The sequence below is a fragment of the Mastomys coucha genome, unplaced genomic scaffold (genome assembly GCF_008632895.1).
Source record: "Mastomys coucha isolate ucsf_1 unplaced genomic scaffold, UCSF_Mcou_1 pScaffold1, whole genome shotgun sequence".
Taxonomy (NCBI): Eukaryota; Metazoa; Chordata; class Mammalia; order Rodentia; family Muridae; genus Mastomys; species Mastomys coucha.
This window is the reverse complement of record NW_022196891.1, coordinates 65,511,295-65,535,416: the sequence shown is the minus strand read 5'-3', so window position 1 is coordinate 65,535,416 and position 24,122 is coordinate 65,511,295. Positions and strand designations below refer to the sequence as shown.

The following is a 24,122-nucleotide window of genomic DNA, read 5'->3' as shown; positions in this document are numbered from 1 at the left end:
TGAATTAGATTTTCTTTTACTATTTTTGTGGGCCAGAAAAAAGGGGGGGGGAGCACTCTACTTATGACTGCTGAGGTAGCCAGCAAATGTGAATGTAATAGAAAATTTAAATTTTAAAGTAGAAATGGGCATTTTAAAATTTAAAGTGGAGAAAGTTTCGTGATTGTCCTCCTGTCCACCTCTGGAATGGATACCCACAGAATCCACTCTCTTATGCAGGAGGAAGTGCTGTGCCTCCTGAAGATAGGCACAGTGAAATCCAACCGTCAGACAAGGTGTAGTGAGAGCTGAAGAAAGGGGGGGGAAGTCAACATGTTAAGAACTATGAGAACATTACCCTGTACGTTCTTGGAAAAGAACACGCGTCCTTGACATACTTTTGGCTTCTGGAGACTTGTCTCAGGTCCCATGAGAATCTGGGATAAGTTAGCCTGCCTACCAATGGTGCTTTTCCCCCACCTAGAAAATCCAAACCCGCACTCAGCTCTAAGTCAGTGGGGTGACTTTAGAAGATGCATGTAGGGACACTTTAACCTGACCTTTCAGTGCTGGGATCAGCCAAAACAAACATGCCCTCTTCTTTATGTGTGATATGTGGTGTGATGTACATCCAGTTCTCCACAAAGATAGCAGGTCATCTCAGGGGATATTCTAGGGCCACACCAGAGCCACACCATCTTTCTTATAAAGATCTCTGGATGGCCTCTTGGTTTATCTCCTCTGCACCACTCTTATTTTACCTTCTTCAAGAAGCATGGCTTCTTCTCAGTGACCTGCCTAGACCTGACATCTCATGCCAGTTAAACAAAACATGAAGAAACCTTAGAATAAATGCAGCTTCCTCCAATCGTGCAGCCACAATGCGTGTTAGGCTCGGAGGTGTCGGAAGACGGCTTCTCGGTTAGCTTGGGGTGGAGATAGCACAGAACAGATTTCTTCATTGAAACTCCCTTCTTTCGCTCCCTCTCCCATCTCCATGGAAAATCCAACTGCTTGGGCAGCAGTAGCCCATTTCAATAACATACTCACTGTTGGAGAATACCTGGGGCAGTGCAATTGCGCTTCATCTTCAAGCCATTTTGAGGTTGGATGCCTAGGACTGTTGAAGGCACATGAGGAAGGTGAGGTGAAAGACTGTAAACATGATGCTGAGGTCAGAGATTCCAGTGAGGAATAGAGATGGACCTAGAGTCCTGTGGTGACCCTTAGGCCAAGCATTCTTGTTAAAACAAGATCTGGCTCCATTTAGTAAACATAAGGTGGGGACACTGGTCAATGCCGAATCAGAAGTGTGTGTCCTGTTATCTCTTTGGGTTGGGCTGCTGACATCAAGCTAGTGATAAAAAATGTTCTCTCTAGAAATGTTTCATGGATTCCTGCCTATTCTAAATCATAAAGATGTTGGAAATGAAGAACTTAGGAAAAAGCCCCACGAGTACACAGCTGATTATGCAAATGTAGCAGTGGCCGACTTGTCTTGTGTATTTATTAGATTTGGGAAGTAAAGCGTCATGTCTCCTTATTTATGTGGACAGTTTTTGGGGTAAGAAGTGAATTCTGTTTAACACATTCTGGATGCTTAATAATTTATTAAAATTAGTTTGTTAATTATAATAAATAGCAGCTTGCGCAGCGATGGCGCTGTTAACCTTTTAGCTGGTGTGTGTGTGAGAGATCCATCTTCTTCATTCTTCTGCAGCAGATCCTCATGGGGGCTTTGTTAAAAATAGGGAACCTCAGTCAAGTAAAATGTCATTCTCCATGTTAGTAGTTGTCACTGTCAATTCTATCTTCGTTTCGTTCTTTGTGCACCAATAACAGATAACCACACGATAATTAACTTCTAACTCATCCCTCACCCCCAGCCCTCCAAATAGACCCACCTGAGCAAGCTACTATTTTATCCCAAGGTTATTAAATAAAGAAAACTTCTAGAAACCGTCATCACTATTAAATGACATTAATAAAACACTTCTGTGGCAGATGGTGTTGGTGGCTAAGGTAGTGAGGAGTTAACATACTTGTACTCTTGTTCCTTTGAGGAGTCCATCAGCTTTTGAAAGTGATGCCGTTGGAGTGTTGACTGAGCTAAATCTCCAGTGCTAACCTGGGGTAGGATAACTCAGTTCACAGCAAAGGAAGCTCTTAGATTCCACTTATCTCTGTGAATGAGACTGGTGCCAGATTTTCAGTCCAGAGGAAGTCAGGAAGAAGATGGGTTGACATGTAAGATGTTGACCAAAATCTAGAACCTTGTGAGGTTCCCTGCATGGGCTTCTCTTTAGTTTACTGTGTCTCCAGCTACCCCTGGGAAGCTTCTTTGTAGAAGCTCTGCTCCACAAGGCAGCTTGAGCTCTTCGCCATGGTTCCCTTAGTTGTCCACAGTAAGGACCATTGGACCTTGAGTAGTCTATGGTGTTTTAACCTCAAATGCGTACCTTACTGGTACAGGGTGAGCCCTTGATCGAACAGAAGCAGCCCAGCTTCTAACACTGTAATGGTGGGGAGCTGAGTGAGGGGTTGCTCTAGGCAGTTCAGGTCTTAGAAGGATCTGTATCCTTTTGCCCTGTCCATCTAAGACAGGCTTAGAAATCTTGAACCTCGGTTGTGTATTCTCCCGGCTGCTTAGCAGCTGCTTTGCTCCACCTCCGCAGTGGGTGGAAGGACTCCACTGTCTGCTCATTGCAGAGCATAAAAGGCCCCAGAATAAAATGCCCTGACTAAACACCAGATATTGTGAGTATTTTGATTCACAGTAACGGAACACATTATTACTAGCCAAGCACTGTGGCTTTCCAGCCGAGAGCTGGTAAATTTGACAGCCCCTCTTAGCCTGCAGCTCCTGCTCCCTGATAGTCCCCTAGAGGTAGGGATGCTGTAGCCCAGCAGATTGCTTTGTTCCCTCCTGCCTTAGTCAGGGTTTCTATTCCTGCACAAACATCATGACCAAGAAGCAAGTTGGGGAGGAAAGGGTTTATTTGGCTTACATCCACATTGCTGTTATCACAAAGGAAGTCAGGACTGGAACTCAAGCAGGTCAGAAAGCAGGAGCTGATGCAGAGGCCATGGAGTGATGTTCCTTACTGGCTTCTTCCCCTGGCTTGCTCAGCCTGCTCTCTTATAGAACCCAAGACTTCCAGCCCAGGGATGGCATCACCCACAAGGGGCCCTACCCCCTTGATCACTAATTGAGAAAAATGCCTCAAAGCTGGATCTCATGGAAGCACTTCCCCAACTGAAGCTCCCTTCTCTGTGATAACTCCAGCCTGTGTCAAGTTGACACATAAAACCAGCCAGTACACTTCCCAAAGATGGCTGTGGGCTTGCTATTAGCCTAGCCCTCTACTCTATGTCATGGGGGCCTCGGTATCCCTGCTAGCTCACTGCCACATTTCACTTCCACTTCTTTGTGTTACAGTTCCAGAGCCTAGGTTTGGCTTGGGAATAAGACTGTAATAGACCCATGTCCTATTAACACTTTTCTGAGTGGAGAGTGCTGCGTAGACCCATCTGTGGCTCTTTCTTCAGCATATTCCTGTAGAGTAGAAAGGGGGACATTTATTGTCATACTTATTTTACCAAGACTGAAATGAAGTCTGCAGATGTTTACTCATGTTGGGATAGTATGGTGGATTTCTAAGTCACGTCTGTATTTGCTTACTTTATTTTATATATAAATGTCTTACCTGAATGTTTCTAAGTACACCACATGTGGGCACTGCCCAAGGAGTCCAGAAAAGTACATCAGATCCCCTGGAGCAGGAGCTACAGATGGTTGTGATTTGCCACATGGGTGCTGAGAACAAAACCCATGTCCTCTGCAAGAAATCCTGCAAGCAGGAAATGTGGTTAACTTTTAAGCCGTATCTCTCCAGGCCCGAGGGTATCTTCTATACTATGGAGCCCTAATGAAGACATGCATATGTATAAGCATCGCACACATAGTAACTCTGCAGATCTCTGTTGTGCCTTCTTAGGTAGCATGATATCATTCCCAGTTTACAAAGGGAAAAGAAACACAGATACATTAAAGAACTTTCCCCCAAATGCCACTACTGCCAAAGTCTGCAGGCAGGGACCCAGGCAGCCCGTCTCTCTTCCCACTTCTTGGTCCATACAAGAGATCTCCTTTATATCTAGGTCCCTCTGCACAAGAACATGAGTACCATTTAGTGTGTTAGAGGGTTGAAGAGTAATTAAACCTCTCAGATGAATAAAATGTGCCTTTTGGTAATGCAAGAATTCGCATCAGTGTTCACAGGAGCAGGGTTCAAAGTAGGCTTCCACTGTGGCGTTCGGATGCCACCCTGTGGATGCCTCCGCCTATGTTCTTTTGGTCATCCAAACTCAAAGGATTCTTCAATAAATAGTCTGTGATTGTGGGCTCCTGTTATCACTACTTCACTATGGACACATATGAAGAGCTTTGTGTTATTTAAAAAAAAAAAACTCAAAGATGCAATATTGTCAATAATAAGCAAGTTTCTGCGCTTTGTATTAAATTCAGAGTCCTTTGAGTCCTAAGTTTGAAGTTCTCAAAGTGCCATCTTGCTCTTTTCATTACAAATCTAATCGAGTTTTATAGCAGTGTTGTGAATTCATCTGTGAGTAGGTATTGTATTGAGTGTTCACCTCATGAAATTAGACTATAGATGTTAAGTATTAGTAACTGAAAGAGAGGGTAGTGGTTTCCCAATGAGTGAGTTCAGGCTCTGAATTTCCAGACCCATAATAATAGGAAGCCTTTGGGTCTTTCTTTAGCCCTTTCATGCCTCCTGTATACCTCTGGGAAAATCCCTCTTTCCCTTTGGACCATGGCTATCCTAACTGGGAAAAACAAGAAGTAGAGAAGGTAGATTTCTACTTTGACTTCCATGGCTGGCTGATAGTACACTCCTCCAAGGGTGCTTTGTGGGACTTCCAAATCACACTGGATACTCTTTTTATAAGGTTCATGAAGGTACACCCTCTGTGTTATAGATAAGGCACAAAGGGGCTTCTTTAGATAAAACTCAAAGCCAAGTAATGAGAGATCTCCGGGAAGAGTTACACTGCTTTTTATTTTTTGATTCCACTTAAACTCCTTTGGCTGTTTATGTATCCCAGAATTGAATATTTGAAAGTCCTACCATATCAAGAATAATGAGAAAGACAGAGAAAGCTTATAATGTATTTGACCTCAAGTCACTCTGCTCTTAACATAGGGGCAAAAGGCAGGGATGGGTGTTAAGTATCTCCCCTTTCAGTGTCATAAAATCTCAAGGAAAAAATGATGTTAAAATGATTCAGAATTTTATTTTCCATTAAGAACTTGAAGCCAGTACCAAACCATAGAGCTAGAGCCACTGAGGAGAAAAGGGTTCTTTCTCTACAAGATCATTTATTAAAGCTATCACATTTGACAAAATGTCATAAAGCCCCCAGCCCCATATTGTGGACTCTGTTTGCCATGCCAGATATTTCAGTTCACCCATGTCCACCATGTTACCACTGCAGGCATGCAATGAATTCACCACCCACGTGATGAACCTCCTTCGAGAACAAAGCCGGACCAGGCCCATCTCTCCGAAGGAGATCGAGCGGATGGTCAGCATCATCCATCGCAAGTTCAGCTCCATCCAGATGCAGCTGAAGCAGAGCACGTGCGAGGCGGTCATGATCCTGCGCTCCCGGTTTCTGGATGCGAGGTGAGTCGTATGTGTTGTCTGGAAAAGTTTTCAGGTCCTTTGAAGAGAATCCAGCAGAGTCTGGGTTTGTGGGTTGTCTCTCCAAAGCTTCAATTCTCCTGCATTGAATGCTGTGCCGTTCTCTGGCTTGCGCGAAGGTCTAAGGTCCGAGAAATGCAGACTGGGAGACAGGATAGCCCACTGGTTTCATACAGTGCTGGTAGAATTCATGATTGCCAGAGATACTGTTTTTTCCTGCTGTTCCTCTGGGTAAGCAGCACAGGTAACAGTGAGAGGCCTGGAAGGGGTGCTGTGCTTCTGCTTGTACTTGTGGTTGTGGTTGTGGTTGTTACACAGTACTGTTTCCTTGTCTTACAGGAACATGTCATAATGATGTACTCTTTGTCACTTTATTAGCACACCATAGTGGCATTTCCTCCAAGAAGGCTTCTGACTTCATGAAAGCCGGGATCTTTTCCATAGTGTAGAGATAGAGTACTCCATTAAATTCAAGAACTATTTTGTAGTAGATTGTAGTAGATGGTTGGTGATGCGCAATACTGTGGGCTGCTTAAGAAGTTCAGAGTTGAGCAACCCAGGCTTCCCTGAGCACAGAGAGTGAAGAAGGTGGCTTGCTAGGGACCCAGTGGCTTGGTTTGATGTTTTCTATCTGACTTCAGTGGTGCTCATGGCCTTTCTTATAAATTCGAAATATTTGTTTGACAAAAACATTTAGGTCTAGAATGTCCCCTTAAAAAAAGAGAGAGAGAGAACTTCAAGCACAAGGCTAAGAACCAATTCTTAATTCTTCTACTCTGTGGACTAGTGGATTAGAACCTCTGGCTTCTCTTCACCAGCCTCTGAAATAGTACTAATCAGACTTTATGTTTTATTCTAGAAGGAGATTTTGATAATTGATCTACAAATACATCCCATAGTTTAGGTATGCCTTGTAATCCACAGTTCATCTTGAATTGGTCATCTTTTGTATCTGCACAACTCTAGAAAATCTTCCCTGCCTAAAGCTTTTATTATCAAATGTTAGTATGTCACGGTCTGTATACCATTTCATGGTATATATAGTTTTGTTCCTTTTGAGTCAGACTGAAAGATTCATGGCTCTTCCAGGATTGCTTTCCTCTCTGATGTCATGCATTATTCAGTTCTACTGGCATCTTCTCTTTCTCTTCACAGTTGGTAGTCTTTAGTGGTCAGGGGACCTATTTAAAACTCCCCAGCATCTTCTCCCACCTCCCTTTCTTCAGTATGGTTTTGGGTTGCACAAGATACAAAATGAGAATGCCAGACGGCAAGATACACCTGGAGGCCAAAAGAATCCTGTAGTCAAAGGGGGGCAAGATAGAAGATATGGCTCAGCAATTAAGATCACAAACTGTCTTGGCAGAGGACCTGAGTTCAGTTCCCAGTAAAAACATAGGGAACAGCTTGCAACTACCTGGAACTTCAGGGGAACTGAAGCCCTTCCCTGACCTCCACCGGTACACAGGCACTGTAGCCATATGTAGACACACCCCAAGCATATACACATAATGAAAAGTAAAAGTGAAATCTTAAATAAAAGTGAAACAGCTTGCCCATCTGGGTGAAGGAATACAGGCATTAGCAAAATCAGTCCTTCAGCAGGACTCTGTCTCTCTTGCCCGATGGCCTGCAGCCAACCTGGTTTCTTTAAGGCATCCCTTCTAAACAATGTGAGTGACTGGTGGCTTCTGTCTTGGTCCTTCTTCTAGGCTGCAGCGTCCACTGTGCTGAGTGTGTTGCTTAAGTCCCCATGGTAACTCCCTTAATTAAGATGCTGGAGTTGCTATTTACATTGGCAGATCCTTGATGGGGGCGGAGGGAAAGGGAGAGAAGAGGAGAGGAGAGGAGAGGAGAGGAGAGGAGAGGAGAGGAGAGGAGAGGAGAGAAGAGAAGAGAAGAGAAGAGAAGAGAAGAGAAGAGAAGAGAAGAGAAGAGAAGAGAAGAGAAGAGAAGAGAAGAAAAAAAGAAAAGAAACCTTGGGTCTAGACTTTTTTTTTGTTGTGGTGGTAGTAGTTGTTCAGATGGTTGGTGATTTGGGTTGGTTGGTTTGGTTTTGTTGTTGTTTCTCAAGAGAGAGACTGGAGAAATGAACAGAAGAGAACCATTTGTGTTTATGGGTCTCTCTTAGCATCAATCCCACTGCACCTGGCTGAAGGTCAGATTCTAAAAAGATGGGAGACTAGGTATGTTTTGTTCACATTCATTCGTTCCTCTGGCCTCTGTCTAGGTGATCCCATTTGGAAGCAGAAGGGCAGTCACTCTAAGGCAGGTTCTCTTCCCTACTTGGGTAAGAAACCTTCCGATCACACCAGACCCTCGGAAGCAGCCAGCCTCTTGTCATTGGCTGTCTGATTTCTTTGTATGGCTATACTTGCCAGCAAAACATCAACCTAAATGTCAGCCCAGGATGAAGCAAAGGCTGGCTCACAAATAACAGTTTGCCCAAACTTCCTGCTTAGTGAACTCCCCTCCTACCAGTAACAGGATGAGAGAGCTAGGCCAACCCCAGGGAGAGAGAGATTCCACATTCACTGTGGATATTCATACCCCATCTCCCATCCGCACCATTGAACGGTGCATCTGATGGGCAGGGCCTCATCAGAAAAGATTTCATGGAAGACAAACTAAATACAAAGAGGACTTGATTTAGTAATGGGATTAGTCTTTGTGATCTAATAGGTGTGTAGGAGTGACTGTTACACTCCTTAGTGGAGGGAAATGCCTTTCAATTGCTGTGTAGCGGCTTACCACACATTTAGCAGCTTAAGACCAGGCAAGTTTATACCCTTGCAGTACGTCGCCTTCAGTTTGGGAATAGCTCTGCTGGGTCCTCAGCAAACACTTCAGCCAAGCTATCCAGAGTTAGTGACTACATCCAAACTTCAGATGCAATAGACCCTCTTGTTTCCTGTAGGATTTACAATTTTGGAGGCAACCCCTCTAGAAGCAGTTCACAATCAAACTGCTTGCTTTCTTTCTGGTGACCTGCAAGACAAACAGACTCTTCTGATTAAAACTTTTAGCTAATCACAAGGTGAGACCCCATTGTGCCACCATCCCAGTCACTTGAAGAAGAGGGTATCATACATGCCAGGGTCAGGGACCTTAGAATCCTGGTCCTCATACTTCTAAGCTAAGCTATTCACCTGAGTTTCAGGTAACGTTTCTCCACCTTGGGTTTCAGCCTTTCTTTGTGCCTTATGTTGATGTAAAGATGCCAGCAACATTGAACTAAGAATTTCATTCATCCATTTATCATCTCATAGTGTGTGCTGTCTGTCTTGGTTAGTTTATTCAGCATTACAAACTGTGTCCTCTTAAATAGAATAAAGGGGAGAAAATCTTAAGCGTCTAGTGGTTTTGAAGCAAAAGCTTATAAGATTTTCTTGGAGTGCTTCGTTGGAGTTTGCAATAGTAATGCAGACGCTTAGAGGTGTACTCTTGGACTGTGCTCTGAATTACCAAAGAACAGGACCAAAGCAAAGGAAAAGAGATCAATATAGTACAGGCAGACTGACCCTATATTGAGAATTATGTATGTGTCTAATTCGTCTCCTGGTATTAGCCAAATGGTGTTTTAGCTACTAGAATAGGAAATATAATATGTTATGAATTTTCCTTTCTCATAGCTCATGATCTCATGGGCACACCCTTACAGGTAAGCATAGAACTGCACGTTATACTCTTACAAATGCTGTCCAATGGAAAGTGACCCCGGAAGCTGAAGACATCTTATGAGCAATGGAGACCATCTTTGGTTGACTTTAGCAACATCATCTACCCAAGCGCTTGCTATGCATTAGATACAAGATTTTCAAATATGAGTAAGATATGGGTCCTGCCCTTAAAGGGGTTTTATATTTAGCTGCAGACGTGTGTCAGTTGTGGCAAACACTGTGGTAGAAAAAAATGAAGAGATAGAGGAAACTGGGAGCCACCAAGATCTTTGTTTAATGAGAACATATATGTTGTTTCCGGACAGAATGGTCTAACAATGTGTATAGAACTGGAGAGATCAGTAGGAAGATGGACCCAATGGGCACCTTATGTGTACTGGGGGGGAGCGTGATTTGCAATCCCTACTTTTAAGGAGCAGAACTCTCAGAGAGGTGTTTGGTTGTGAGAACACAGTACACAAACTCCGGAATACCACTGAATTCAAATTCTCACTGAAGTGTCAGTGGCCCCTGTGGCCAGAGGCAAGTGGTTTATCCTCCCAAAGACTCAGTTTTTAGATCTATAAAATGGGAGTGGCTCCTTACATAAGAAGGTATAAGGTTAATAATGAAAGAACAAACATAGTGTCTGATACATAATGCTCATTCTGTAACCCAGTATAGTGCTCATAGTAATTCTTAGGCCACCCATTATGTATGTAATATTTAACACATTTAAATATTATTATCTTTAATATATAAATAAATATAACTTATATAACTTTATAATATATTTCTATATAAGCATATACTATCCATTTTATGGCTTAGTGGCATGAGTAGTGAGCATGTTGGCTTAAGAAGGTTTCTATAGAGATTCTGATGAGGATGCCCTCAGCTGGAAGAGTCTGAAGTGACCCACTGCTGGCCTCTCTGTCCCTCAGACAGGCCAGCATAGCCAGCTGAGGAAATACTGTCTGCACCTTATAGAATATTCACTGGAAATTTTTCTTGTTTGAAGACAAACATGGCTATCTCGTAGAAACAGTCAGTGGGTTCTATAGTCACCCAGTGTTTCTGGGGTGTTCTAAACTGGGCTCTCTTCCATGATGGTTGCTTGAGCATGGCTTCTGGGAACCTCGGTCTAAAGGTACATGTCTCATTTATGGCCATTTGACTCTAAATTCAAATGTAAAGTTAGAATGCTGCTATGTTTTAAGAAGTAGTTCGTTAGCTCCACTAGCCACATTTCAGCTGCGTGGTAGCCTCAAGTCACTATGGCTACTCTATTGGGTAACACAAACACAGAGCATTCCCTCACCCCCAGAGACACCACTTGATACCATTAGTCAGCAGTGCTGTGAAACACACTGGCTCATCTGAACCATTCAAAGATAGCAGTGACATCGGGAGTGGAAAACAAAGGGACAGATGTGAAAGATCAGCACTGTGTGGACTTGCTGTGAGGCCATGGTCAGATGAGGGCAAGCAGGCAGCAAGAGGAAATTTGTGCTTCACATTATCGTGGCTCTTTTAGAAAAGGGAAAAATCAAGTCTCCCATAGGCCCAAACCAGACAGGCTTCTGTCTTTAAAATGCTGTAATAGTCCATGAACATCCACATTTTCTTACATCACAAGCCAAGATCCTGTTGGGAAGAAATAGCGAGGCAATTAAAAATACTTGGTGCTCATCCATAGGATTGCGTCCCAGTACCACTTCTAGACTCAGAATTGTCCATAGCTATCTGTAACTGATCTGATACCTTCTCCTAGCAGTGATTATACACGGTGCACAGACATATGCAGACAGCCTGCCTGTACACTATACAAATTGTGCACACGTGCGTGCAGACACACACACACACACACACATCAACAGTGGTCACTGCTCAGATTGGCTGGCAATCACAAACGTTAACCTACAAGCCAGGATTGCTAAAAGCCAGGAAAGTAGTTGTCCAGGTGTCCCAGCTCTCGGCCTTACCCTCAGACACAAGTTATTTTCCCTACGTTTCCCGAAGCTCTGAAAAAAAAAATCCTGATCGTGGGATTTCAGAGACAGATTAAGACAGCTCCTGGGCGAAGCGATAAGCAAGTCCGTTGGAGTAGATGAGGCCACCTAGGGTAGATCACATATCATGGATGCCAAGAGAGCCAGCAACAGCTGTCTGCACCATCCCCACACCACCCGCTCATTCCAGAGAGGTTTCCTTTGAGCTCAATTGGAAGACTCCCAAAAAATACTCTGTAATGCTAATTGCAAATAATGGGCTGAAGGACTGGGGGTTCTCTCAGAGACAGAGCATTCCCTGGTCCAGTCCCTCAGACCCCAAACAACTATCTGTGGGAAAACCAGCCAAAGGTCCTTTAAAGGCAAACCCAGAGTGCGCGTTGACCACTAGGCTATCTTCCTTGAATTTCCGTTAAGCAAGGACTTTCCACACAAACCTCTATTTTTCCCCCCTGGGCTTTTAAATCCAATCTGTCCAATTTCTGATGCTGGATGACCCAGAAACTCAGCATGATGTGGGAAAGTGACTTGAGCTTGCCATAGTCTGGACAGATGTGGTGGATACCTGTGGGCAGATGGTGTTCATCCGGTAAAATCAGGTACTTTATTGTGTTAATTAACGCAAGAGGGACCCTGAAAATACAATATTAGCAAAATTTCCAGTCTAGCAAAGGCCACCAGTGCTTTCCATGGGCTAAATCTGGAAGCTTCTGCGCTGATAGAACCAGGGATGTTCTGGAATTCTTTTCCTGGAGGAATAACTTGGACAAGAAGCAAGGCAGGTAAATGAGCTATGAGAGGGAATTTTAAAAGGAAGGTTTCACCCCCACTTCAAGGTGGGAAACCAGGCCTACCCAGAGCCCAGAGTCCTCTAAGAGACCTTCCCACCACCCACAGGCCTTAGCAGCGAGGAAGCAATAAAGTAATTCTCACTTGAGATTTATTCAATTAACACCCCCCCTTTTTTTTCTTTCTTTTTTTTTTTTTTTGAAAGGCAGAAAAAAAATGCTTTCATGAAGAGAAAAATGCTCTTCTCCCTTTTGGCGACTTGTGTGTGGAGGAAGAATTCTGTGAGCCTTTTGTTTTACCATTTAGCAGTTCCTTCTGCTGGGAAAGGCCAGTTTCTCTCTCCATTAGAAGGAGGTCAGGCAGTCAGGGGTTAATTCCAGTCAGTTTTCTGCCCTCTTACCCAGACAACTTTTTCAAATGTTGGATGCACTGGCATGGGGATAGAGTAGAGAGAAAGTGATGACTTAGTTTTCATTCTGGGCCTTACAGAACCTCTGCGTCACTGCCAGAAGGCAGTCTGTATAGAAGCAAGAGGCTGGGTTGGATGCCAGGCAGACCTGAACTATCTCCACTAGCATGCCTGCTGAGTGACTTAGATAGAGCACAGCATTTAATCTGAGAAGAGAGCCTGGCTGTGGTAACAGCGGTGGTGGTGGAGGTGGTGATGGTGATGGCGCATGCCTTCATCCCAACACTTTGGAGGCAGAGGATTTCTGAGTTCGAGGCCAGCATGGTCTGCAGACTGAGTTCCAGGAGAGCCAGGGCTACACAGGAGAAACCCTGTCTTGAAGAACAAAACAAGCAAGCAAGCAAACAAACAAACAAACAAACAAACAAAAATGATGTGTGGCTAGGAATAGCTCCAGCTGTGTCACAGGTGGGATGAACGACTTATTCATGCTCATGTAGGAAGGACCTGGCATGCAACCACTGAGTTTGGCTTTTGCCTGGTGCTAAATGCTCTCCTGAGTTCTTCTTGTACATGGTCCTAGCACACTACCTTGGAACTCTTTACATTCTGTTGAAGAAGCTGATCCTTAGGTGACATACAGTCACCCAGTTGGTATCAAGCTGGTCTAGGATTTAAACCCAGGGTGGCCTGCATGTACAGATGTATCTGTTTCTCTTCTCCACTTCATGGGAACTACAGATGTGCTTAGAGATTTTGCAAATTAACTTGAACTCACCCATCGCTCAAAGCTGTTTCTTCTTCTAGAAGCCACCCTGTGCTCTGTTTGCCTGATTTGACCTTCTTTCTTATCCCTTTCCCTTTCTTGTCCTGAAGGAGGAAGAGACGGAATTTCAACAAGCAAGCCACAGAAATTCTGAATGAATATTTCTATTCCCATCTCAGCAACCCTTACCCCAGTGAGGAAGCCAAAGAGGAGTTAGCCAAGAAGTGTGGCATCACAGTCTCCCAGGTGAGAAACCGCTTGAAGAGCCAGCTCGTAGCCTTGCCTGATGGAGCCTCATGGGGGTCTTGGAGGTTTTCCTTGAGCCTTCAGGCCTTATAAGATCCACCAGAGAGAGCCTTGAAAGGGGAAGGTAAGCTCTTAGTGCTTGTGAGACAGTTTCCAGGTGAGTGAAAAAGCCCAGCCAAAGGAAACAAGCAAAGGAAGAGAAAAATTAGAATACCGTGCAGAGAGGGACAGGCTCCCCCTGGCTGGTAGTGTCTGTTACAAAATTCCTGTACTTTCCAAGCTTCTGACTCCCTAGCATTTTTTTCTCCAAAACCAGGAACTTTCATAAGAGTTGGTGAGTCAAACTACTTGAGCGAGGGAGGTCAATGCGTTCTCTTGGTGTTCTACAAGGAATAACTAAGTGGGAGAAGGAATTGAGCATGCCACTGTGGTTCCATATGGAAGGGCCCTGAGTGTCCCTTCCTCCAGCATGCATTAACTAGAAAAGGTCTCCACTGACTTGGAAAGATGCATGATGCAACAGTTGCATACACATAGAATCTCAATTAACATGAGCAGAAGGAAAAAAAAAAAAAGGAAGCAGTATTGGGCCCCTGCCTTAGAATGAAAAAAAAAAAAAGAGTATAAAGAACAATAACATACTTCCGTAGATTTGAGAAGTAGACTTCCTTACAGTAGTGACCGTCTTTAGAAACCATCCACATAGGTAAGGCAGCGTGCATGTAGGCCTTCAGTGGCTTCTGTGACCTAGCTGAAGGTCATTTCCAGTCGCATCCCTTAAGGCAAGCAGAACCTCAGTGTTCAGACCCAAGTCATCCAGCCTGGTGTTTTTCTAGAACCGTTACCGTTTCAGTCTATAGGTTTAGGTTTCTTGTCTCTAACATGGGAAGAAATGATGCTCCTTGCTCCGAGGAGTGAGTTTAGAGCGTGAACCACACAGATCAGTAAGCTTCCGCGGTAGAGTCCTCTACTTCTAAGGTAGAGCTAAACTACTCCATGAACTCAATCCAGAATCCATAATTCTAGATTTGAAATTTATCTAGAAATGAGGAAGAACCCTTCTGGAGTCAGTCAAGGTTGTAGCTAATGATACTGGCATTAGCTCTAGCCACCTCTACCTCCTTCATCGTGGAAGCCCAAGTGCTGACTGCTTTGTTCACCAAAAGGATTATTTCTATGCTGTGTCCCCTTTCTCTCTCTTCTCTCTATCTCAAGGCCGTGCCCTCCTTGCTCTCCACCCCCCCACCCACGCACACATACATACTCCATCACCACCACCAACAGTAACAATAACCACAGGTAGGCTAAGCTGCTCCACACTGTGAGGCAAAAATCTGCTGAGAAACAGCATGATGCTATTCATAGACTAATAGGCCGGGGGCTTGTTTTTGGCAAGGGTCACTGTGGCATTCTAGAGGACTCTTACTTTTGGAGAGTCTTTATTATACCATTTACCAAGCATGGCTGGTTGGAAGAGACATGTTAAAGCTGTCTATATTTCTCAAATTTAGGGATGTATACTATTTTTCTTAACTTCCCTTATATGGTATGAGTTCAATAGCCACCCTTTTCAATACCCACCTCATGGGGTCTTTCCAGCCATCCTCTATTTCTTGGTATCACTATTGCATTTCCTCTCTTCCCCAGGGCAAGCCCCACTCAGTCTTTTGAAGTCTACTTGCTCTCTCTCTGCCTACCCTACAACTGTTTTTCTTTCCTTAGCTTTCATCAATCCATGCTCCAACCAGTGGACCTTGGTTACCCTTTTTGTTAGTCAACTTTTTTTGACATGTGCTAAAAAGCCATTGGTTTCTCCCATGACCCCCAACAAAAGTAGGCTCATGTGCCTGAATCCATCTGAAATGCCTCTAATAACTAGCTTCTCCCCATGGTCCCAAAGAGCCCTGCATCCATTAGTGCTGCTCAGAGTGTGGTCCTCGGAAAGCAGCATTAGCAGCATCAGTCGTACCAGCAGCCCATTACCTGGGACCTATGAGAAATAAGGACTTTTGAGTCTTATGCCAGCCCTGTATCCAAATCTTTGCGAACAGGTCCTGGAAACTGCTTTCACAAGCCATCTGTGAATGCTTAACTCCGAAAAGCAACATTCTACACACTCACAGCTACAAATGTAACTCCATTTGAATATCCAGATGGGGCTTTTGTCCCGGAACACTAAACTCATGTATCTTACTTCCCACTGGATTTTGCCATGGCTCTGCCCATAGGCTCTTGAAACATAACGTGTTTGAGATGTAAATCAAGCAGTCCCCAGAAAACCTATTATTCTTTCTGTGTTGTCTTACTCATGCTACCTCATCCGTATGCATCCCTAGTGCCTGACACATATTAGGCCTTTAGTCTATGACAGTTGAGTATTAATTAATGAGACAGGGACTCTATCTGAGGTAGAGAATACTGCTATGTAGACACTATAGGAAATGCTCTGACCTATCTAACATCTTCCCAAATCAGGTCTCTTCTCATTTAAACAGGAAATCTTTCCTGCAACCCCTCCCCCACCTACATCTTCCTTTCTTGTTTGTCCACACACCACTAATAGAAATGCATTTGGGCCATTTCCTTTCTTCCTGAAAGATTCCCCTAAATTACCTTCATCTTTTCTGTCTTTTTTTTTCAGTTACTTTTGAAAAACATACCTACCTTTTGCCTCCCTCCCTGTTGCACATATAAATCAATAACCAGTGATAATTATGATTGATTCATATGCACGGTGAAACCTAGATCAAGAGAAATTTGAATTTCAAAGTGCAGTTAGACGTGGCGTCATCCTGAATTGTACTCAGAAGCACACTTCCTCCCCCTGTTTAACTCTGTTTTTCTGCATTTGCAACAAATAAAGCAGTTTATTATTGAATTTTGTTCTCTCTTGTTTACTAATATTTCACTGGTACAGTATGGTTTTTTTGTAACAAAGACTTGGCATTTCTGCTATTGTGTCAGCCACGTAGGCCTTTGAAGGTTAGCAAGGCCTTTGAAGTTTTAGCTTTGTTGAATGCATTAAAAACTAAGTGTAGATTTTTTTTTTTTACCTTACATTTTCTTTATCTGCCATTGTTGATGAAAGGTAGAGTGGGAGTTATAAGTCAAGTTTGTTATATGTGTGGTCAATTTGTTCTTCCCTTACCTGTTTTCATGCTTGTCATGTAATTAAATAAAAGCCACAACACTGTAGTGCAGAATCGCCTCTAGAATGTAGGGTGTTAATAGACATTTCTCCCCAAAGCAAGACTTGTGGGGTAATGTCAATGTATGTCCTGATGCCTTTCTGGTAAGAGTGTTTATATAAATGGAGAAGAAGTAACAACTGGAGCCAAGACATCTGCTGTGAGCCACAGGAAGGAAATAAATTAACAAAAGAAAGTAAATTAGGTTTATGGTGTTCATTGGCTTTAACATTTAAAAGCAGGAATTCTAAGTAATAATTAGTTGTATGAGTCAGTTGTTTGGTTTTTTTTTTTCCCATACATAAGATCAAGCTTTGTGCAACATAATCAGTAAGTCTATATTGCTAAGTTGTACAGCACAATACAGTTAAGACTCAAAAGTCCATATTAAGGTCATTTAAGGTCTAAAATTTTGAATTAATGTATGCATGGAAGCATCCATATGTTGGTATAGATTTATGTGGACATTTTAAAGGTCTGTGCATTTTGATTGCACAATGTCAATGTTAGCATTGCTTTAAAAAGAACAAGCAGTTCTCCCAATACCTTTATTTAAATGTCATTAATTAGGAAATAAGCAAATTTAAAATACTTGTTCTAAATCGAGAGTCCTAGCATTGGCGGGCAAGTCTTGCACAGGGGCATCATATTCACAGTGGTCTTGTGGAATTTTAGCCAACCCATAGTAGGTAGTTGGTCTTCTTTAAGATCTTAACTTTTGCTCTCTAGAGGGTGAGGTCACACTATTTGGCCCCACCTACCCATCCCTTCATGGACCCTTTTGTTTCTCCACAATGCCTTCTGATGGCTGAAGAGCTAATTCCCTCGTCTTCTTTCCTACTTCTCTAGGTATCAAACTGGTTTGGAAATAAGCGAATCCGGTACAAGAAGAACATAGGTAAATTTCAAGAGGAAGCCAATATTTATGCTGCCAAAACGGCTGTCACTGCCACCAATGTGTCAGCCCATGGAAGCCAAGCTAACTCGCCCTCCACTCCCAACTCTGCGGGTTAGTTTCCTCTTTGATTTGGGGGGGGATTATTCTCCATTTGTATATTTGTTTTCCCTACTTTGAGACTTTATTTGAATGCTTATGGGTTTTGCTTCATTGACTTATACTGTGATGATCATTTGTTGTCAGTGACAATTTAGGGTTTTAATCTTTTCCCATCCAAAGGACAGTGTGATTTTTCAGACGGGGCTGTCTGCAAGTTTGCGTTGTCAGTGCATATGGTTAACTTAAAATGGAGGCACACTGTTTGGATTAACGAGACCTCCAACATCTAAAATCACTGATAAACTTTAACACTTAGGCAGTACGTCTGAGTTCTCCTATAATGTTTGCATCGTTTATCTTGCTGTCCCCATCATGACTGGGTCATGTGCTAGCATGCATCCTGGGCAGGAAGATTCTTCTAGCAAAGATCTCATTGGCAAATTCCAATCTCCAGGGCCAGGCTACAATATTTCCTAGATGCTGATTAGAGATATTATTCTTTATTGTTTTCTTTTACTGGTTTTTCCTAATGTAAAACTATCAGGAAGAATTACAAGCTGTTAAGTCAAACCTTTCCAATGCTAGTGTTCACACCGTCATCTCAATCGTGCGCTCTGGGTCGAAGTTTTATTTTTGAGAACATGCATTGAACACTAAATTCAGACTTTAAGCTGGCATAGAAGTACATTTTTAGAAATGCCCCGCTCTGTCACTTCTGAACTTCCGTGATGCCAATAAAAAGTCAGTAATATATGAAGTATAACCTCCATTGACTGTGTGCTGCAGAAAACATGTTGGTGCTTCTCCTGGAGGGGAGAAAGGGAAAGCAAACACTTCTTTATTCACTATGTTTAGTATCAGAAGGCATCCTTCTCTATAGCAGACTAAATGCATTGATTTGGAATGTGGAGTACCCCTCTAAGTCTGATGATACCAATCACATACTAGCAAATCCAAATATATTGACTCAGAATGTGGTTGCAAATCTGATTTCTGAGCTTTCTATGAGTATATGTGGTGATGTCAACCTCACAGTCTGGTTTTTCACTAAGGGGCTTCTTCCTGCCTTACGGTGCCTTTGTAACTGGATACCTGTAGGGCACTGCACACTTTTCTTCTGTGAGCTTCTCCAGGCACTAATTTGTCATCATTGGGATCTCCACGTCCCCGGGCTATACTACCATGACCTTCTTTTGTTTAATTAGAATCAGGCATGAGGAGAGAGCCCTTGGCTTTGTAAACATTGGCAGCAATAAGACCCTGTTTAATTTGATGCAGTTTTATGTTTCTCAGCTATTAAGGTCAGGCTGCTCTGAAGAATGCTTTTAAAAGTTCTGTTGGTTCTGTTGTTGTTGGTGGTGGTGGTGGTGGTGATGGGGGTTGGTGGTGGCGGTGGTGATGATAGTGGTGGCGGTGGTGATGATAGTGGTGGTGGTGGTGGTGATGGTGGTGGTGGTGGTGATGGTGGTGGTGGTGGTGATGGTGGTAGTCATTGTTGCTCTTCTTCATTGTGGTATGATTGATAAAAGATCCAGGCTAACAGGTCCAATAACTACAGTTTCCTCCTTCCCTAATCTGGCTGATTATTGGAGATTTCAAACCCAGCATCACAAGGTGAAGTGCGGTGCTAGGCCGACATTCTCACTTACCTCTTTGGAAGAAGTATAATTCTGTCAATATTAGCAAAAATGCACTCAGCAGTCCTGCAGAGGTTATCATAATGCAAAACAGATATCAAAATGACTTTTCTCCCTGTCCCAGCTATATCTGCATCACAGGTGGCTTAGCATGATTTATGACTAGTCCTTAGAAGGGCCCTGTGGGCTCCCTTCATTACTAAATCCATAACTATTTTTCTTTCCTAAAGCCCTTAAAAAAGAGAAAAGTAAGCATTTTAACCCCCGCTCTGTGTTTAAGAATTATGTTGGCTCTTATAGAATGCCAGTCTGATTATAGTTTTCTAAGGAATTTTCTGGTGGCTTAAACTTCATATAACTATTCTGAGCACAAAGCACATTATTATGGAAAACTTGAGCTAAGCCTTCCAGTTGTGCCTAAGTTATTGGAAATAATTTGCAGAGGAACCCTTTGTAATGGTCCCCTTTCTCATACGGAGAGCAAAGAAAACACTATTGTAGATGTGCAATAGCATGGAATTTTAAAAAGATAAATGTCTTAACGGGAAAAGTTATAAATGGGCTTTTGTGTATTCTCTTCAGCTTTTAACAGCCTAAATCATGGTGCAGATTTGAGGATAAGTGCTCAACTTTTACATACGGTGTTTATTACATTGTGTGCCATCTCTTCAGTAATTTCAAAGGAGACATGGTAATGGAAAGAGATTGTAAATAAAAGGTTAATATATGAAAAGGTATTTGGGTAGATTTTGAAGTCCGGGAATTCTGGCACCCAGGACAGTTTTATATTCTCAATATGAAAATGGAAATTCTCCCGGCCTCTTTGCTTACTTGACACGCTCATTTCCACTGCAGGAAAGGCAACATTGCAAATAAAACCTCTTCCCTCCCCTGGCTTTTGTGCAAGGAATAGCACTTGGGTGGTTAGCAACCCACACCTAAGCAGCCCTGTTTGTTGCGTAGACTTTGTCCCCCATTTTATATAACCCCACTTCATAAAAATCACTTAGGACTAGGTGCTAGGGATTTGTAAGTATAGAGAGACTTTCAGCATAATTTGTTGTGTCTTCCAGCAGAGGTGGACAAAGCCGATGCAGTAATGAGGAAGGATAAAAAGAATGAAGTCGGGGGGTGTGGGAAATGAGAGGGCTGAATGACAAAACTGCAAAAACCATTGGCTATAGTTTGCTGGGAGACTCCAAATAATAAGCTCTCAGTTTCTCATGTTTAAACAAAAAGATTATAGAAGCAAGAATTGAGGACTCAGAACAAGGGAGACACTTGCTTAGAAGCAAGAGCGAAACATGATTAGGTTCACATCTGACAAGATTTGTCCTCCTCTGTACCCCCGAGATGTCATGGAAATCTGGCTGAACCAGGCTGGTCACCTCACCCATAGGAAACTCGGTTTTTTTTTTTTTTTTTTTTTAGACTAGAGAAATTAAAACAATATTTGCCAGGTAGCTTCTCATAAAACCTATATATCCAGAGAGAATCCGTGAGCTCATACTTTCAAATACTTTGAGTTTCTTAAGACAGACACCTACCCTATCTTTGTTGTGAGTCATTCGTTCTCAACTAGGGGTGAGTGTGCACCCCAGCAGACATTCAGGAATATCTGGAGATGGTTTTCATTGTCGTCGGCTTAAATGGTGTTACTGACATGAATAGATAGAGATGAAGATCCACTTAACCATCCCACCAGGCATAAGATGCTCCCTCCTCAAAGAATATCTAGCCGAAAGTGTCAATACTGCCAAGACTGGGAGGGAAGTCGTGCTTTCTGTTCAGATATTATTACATTTTATTATTAAGTTAATTGGGTTTTACTGCCTATTTGGGTGTTGTTTATTTTGTATTGTTTTTCTGGAGTTGTTTAGACTCCTTAAGATCATTTGAAATGAAAAGACTATCTTCAGGAACTTGCCTTATGAAAATGGATGTTAACACATCTCCAAGTCACAGTATTTGCTCAAGCAAATGCATTAGATTCCTGGGTGATCCATTACTTCTTCTCAGTCTAATTGAGTGCAGATGTCACTCCCTGCACACCCCAAGTATCTGGGTGGCATTTGCCTTCATTCCTTAGCCAAATTCAGAACCTTTCAGCTGCCAAGCGCATCTTGAATTATGCCTCTAGTAACAGCTGATTACTCCATAGCACCCTGCAGATAAAGTGACTGGGGGTAAGGGTTCCCTCACCAATATGCAGCTGTTCTTTGGGGATTCCACAGCACTTCTGAGAAAGTGCATCCATTTTCTGTCTGAGATGTATACACTGCTCAGAAGGCTCTCCATTCTTTCCAACAACCTTCAGTGCTGGGCAAAGCACACCCCCCATACACACACACACACACACACACACACACACACAAACACACCTTGATGCTTGTGGAGACTTTATTGTGGTACTAGGAGCACCTGTTCTCTTCTAGCCACTCCATCACTGCCTCGAGATTCTCAGCAGTCAGAAGCCACAACATGGCTGCACAGAGGCCATGAAGTGCTGAAGCAGCACAGCCAAGAGCGCGAAGGACTAGTTCTGCAATTGCTGCTCCGATACAAATGCATTTGTACACGAAGTGCATTTGTATGCGCATATTTATCCCTGTGTCTGTTACACAGCCAGACATATTTACAATTTATCTTTGCACATATATATTTTTTAAAATCACCTGTGTCGATTGCAGTGTATATCTTGTAGATGGCACACTCCATGTCTGCATGCTTCTATGGATGCTATCTATGCTCCTTGGCATGAGGGTAGCCCTTTGGGGATTTCTCCCATGGCACAATTTGGGTAATGATTACCAATAGACCAGGCGTACAGTATGTGTGACTAGTGCATAGGATCTGAGAATGGGCAAGGAATAAAGCACCTAGGCTTCAGACTGAGCACTTTGGGGCCAGGGAGCATAAGAAGTCTGATGACATGAAGACAACACAACCATTGTGTAGGTTCTTGGTTCCAGTGCGTGCTGAACAAGGCACGGATATTGCATTGGCTTTATTGTTTAGGCTTTGGGTCTATGGCTACAGATGTGATCCGAGGGGGCTACAACTCATGTCAAAGGCTGGGTTGACTAAACAAGCACAAGAGTGGGAGCTGCAACTCATGTTGCTTCTTTCCATAGCTGGGGGTGGGGTGGGGAGGGTGGTTTCAAAAATAGAGTGTCAGAGTAAATGAAAGGAAGCTCAAGCCAGCGTCTTCATGTCTTCATCCCACTGACGGCATATAAACTGCCCATGACGAGATCTTATTCCTGTTTTTGCTAAGACTGAATGCGTCTCCCAGATAAATACGTGCCAGACAATATGCAGTCCATTAGTAGATGTTTCAGCCCCCTCTCAACCCATAAAGATAGCAGCACTTCCTTTGCATGGAAAAGCAGGAATGAGAAGTGGGCTAGAGAGAGCAGCAGCTTATGTAGAAATAGAGTTACATAGCTGCTTGCACGAGGATGCAAACTCCCCAGAACACAGGACAATGGAGATAGTTCTTAACGTGGGGTTGTTGCCAAGATTACAAACACCTGGTTCCTCTAAGTGGCTCTTGCTGTTGACATGTGATGACACAGTAGACAGTCGTATATCAAGTGCCACGGCAGGGTGGAGAACACACTGTCTGTTAAGTAGCTGTTCTGGGGTGCTGGCGGGGGGAGAAAAGGCCTTCTCCTCTTCCTGGCTATGGATAGACAGCTCTCTTGTGGAGCTCCGATCCCTGTCATGGAAGAAGAGACAGAAAGCATCAGACAAGAGGCTTGACTCATTGCTTGGGTGACTCCCAGTTGGTGGCGGCTCTCAGAGAAATCTCAGGGCAAGAAAGAGCACAGGGTTAGAAGTCACAGAGTGCAACTGACCTGGGTCCCTGAGGTCTCTCCTTTACCAGGCTAACGTCATGTTTTTAACCAAACCTTGCACGCCGAGCTTTCTTTCCTACGCGCTGAGCTGCCCGATTATTTCTAATTAGCTTTCATAAGCCCTGGTACTCAGGGTAAGGTTGGGCTGGGTTCATCCCATGGGAGCCTGGGGATGGATCTTAGGCCAACCAGATAGAACTTCCATCTCTGGCAGGTGAAAGCCCCTGCTAAACTCTCCTTCTGGAGGCTGATTTTAAAAATTCCTAGAAGCATTTCATGCATGCTTGAATATTCTGGCCCAGTATTCTGCTTCATCTTTCTGTGCTCTGGCAACTGGTAGAAAGACTAGGCCATTCTCACATAATCTTGCAGTCTTTGAGGTTTCCTGGGCTATTGCCACATAGCAAAGGAGTTTACCTTATTTCTAGAAATGGAGAGTATCTATACACCCCAGGAGGCCTTGTCTCTATACACTCTCCTCCTGTGTGATGCCCTCCATGTGCAAGATGAATTCAGCAAAGCATATTTAGAATCCAGAAAAGGTACCCAGAGAAGCTCCATGGTGGTGGCAGAAATATCACTAGCCAACCATTGTTGACCATATTCTCCATCCTTTTGGCCTCCTGGCCAACCCTAGACAATTAGAGGCATGAGAGAAAATGCCTGAGTAGATGGCACTAGAATACCACTTCCCCCTTTCAGCTTAAAATCACTAGCCTAAAGCAGTCTTAATGACAACTTGGAATGAGGGGTTGCTTCACATAACAGCAACAGTGTGCACCCTCTTGCTTGCTCTGTTCTTCATGCTACTAACCAGGCTCTGTGGATGCTGTTTTTAATCTTACATTTGATTT

General features: G+C 43.3%; 1 protein-coding gene across 3 annotated transcripts in view; it reads left to right on the top strand.

Moving 5' to 3' along the window:
* The window catches only part of Pbx1 (PBX homeobox 1), a 314,214-nt gene that overhangs the window by 222,858 nt on the left and 67,234 nt on the right, over positions 1 to 24,122 (top strand). For all 3 annotated transcript variants that reach the window (XM_031388605.1, XM_031388596.1, XM_031388613.1), the window contains exons 3-5: positions 5,497 to 5,687; positions 13,451 to 13,586; positions 17,624 to 17,783. In XM_031388605.1, the coding sequence (XP_031244465.1) occupies positions 5,497 to 5,687; positions 13,451 to 13,586; positions 17,624 to 17,783 (487 nt within the window). The remainder of the gene's footprint in view (positions 1 to 5,496; positions 5,688 to 13,450; positions 13,587 to 17,623; positions 17,784 to 24,122) is intronic.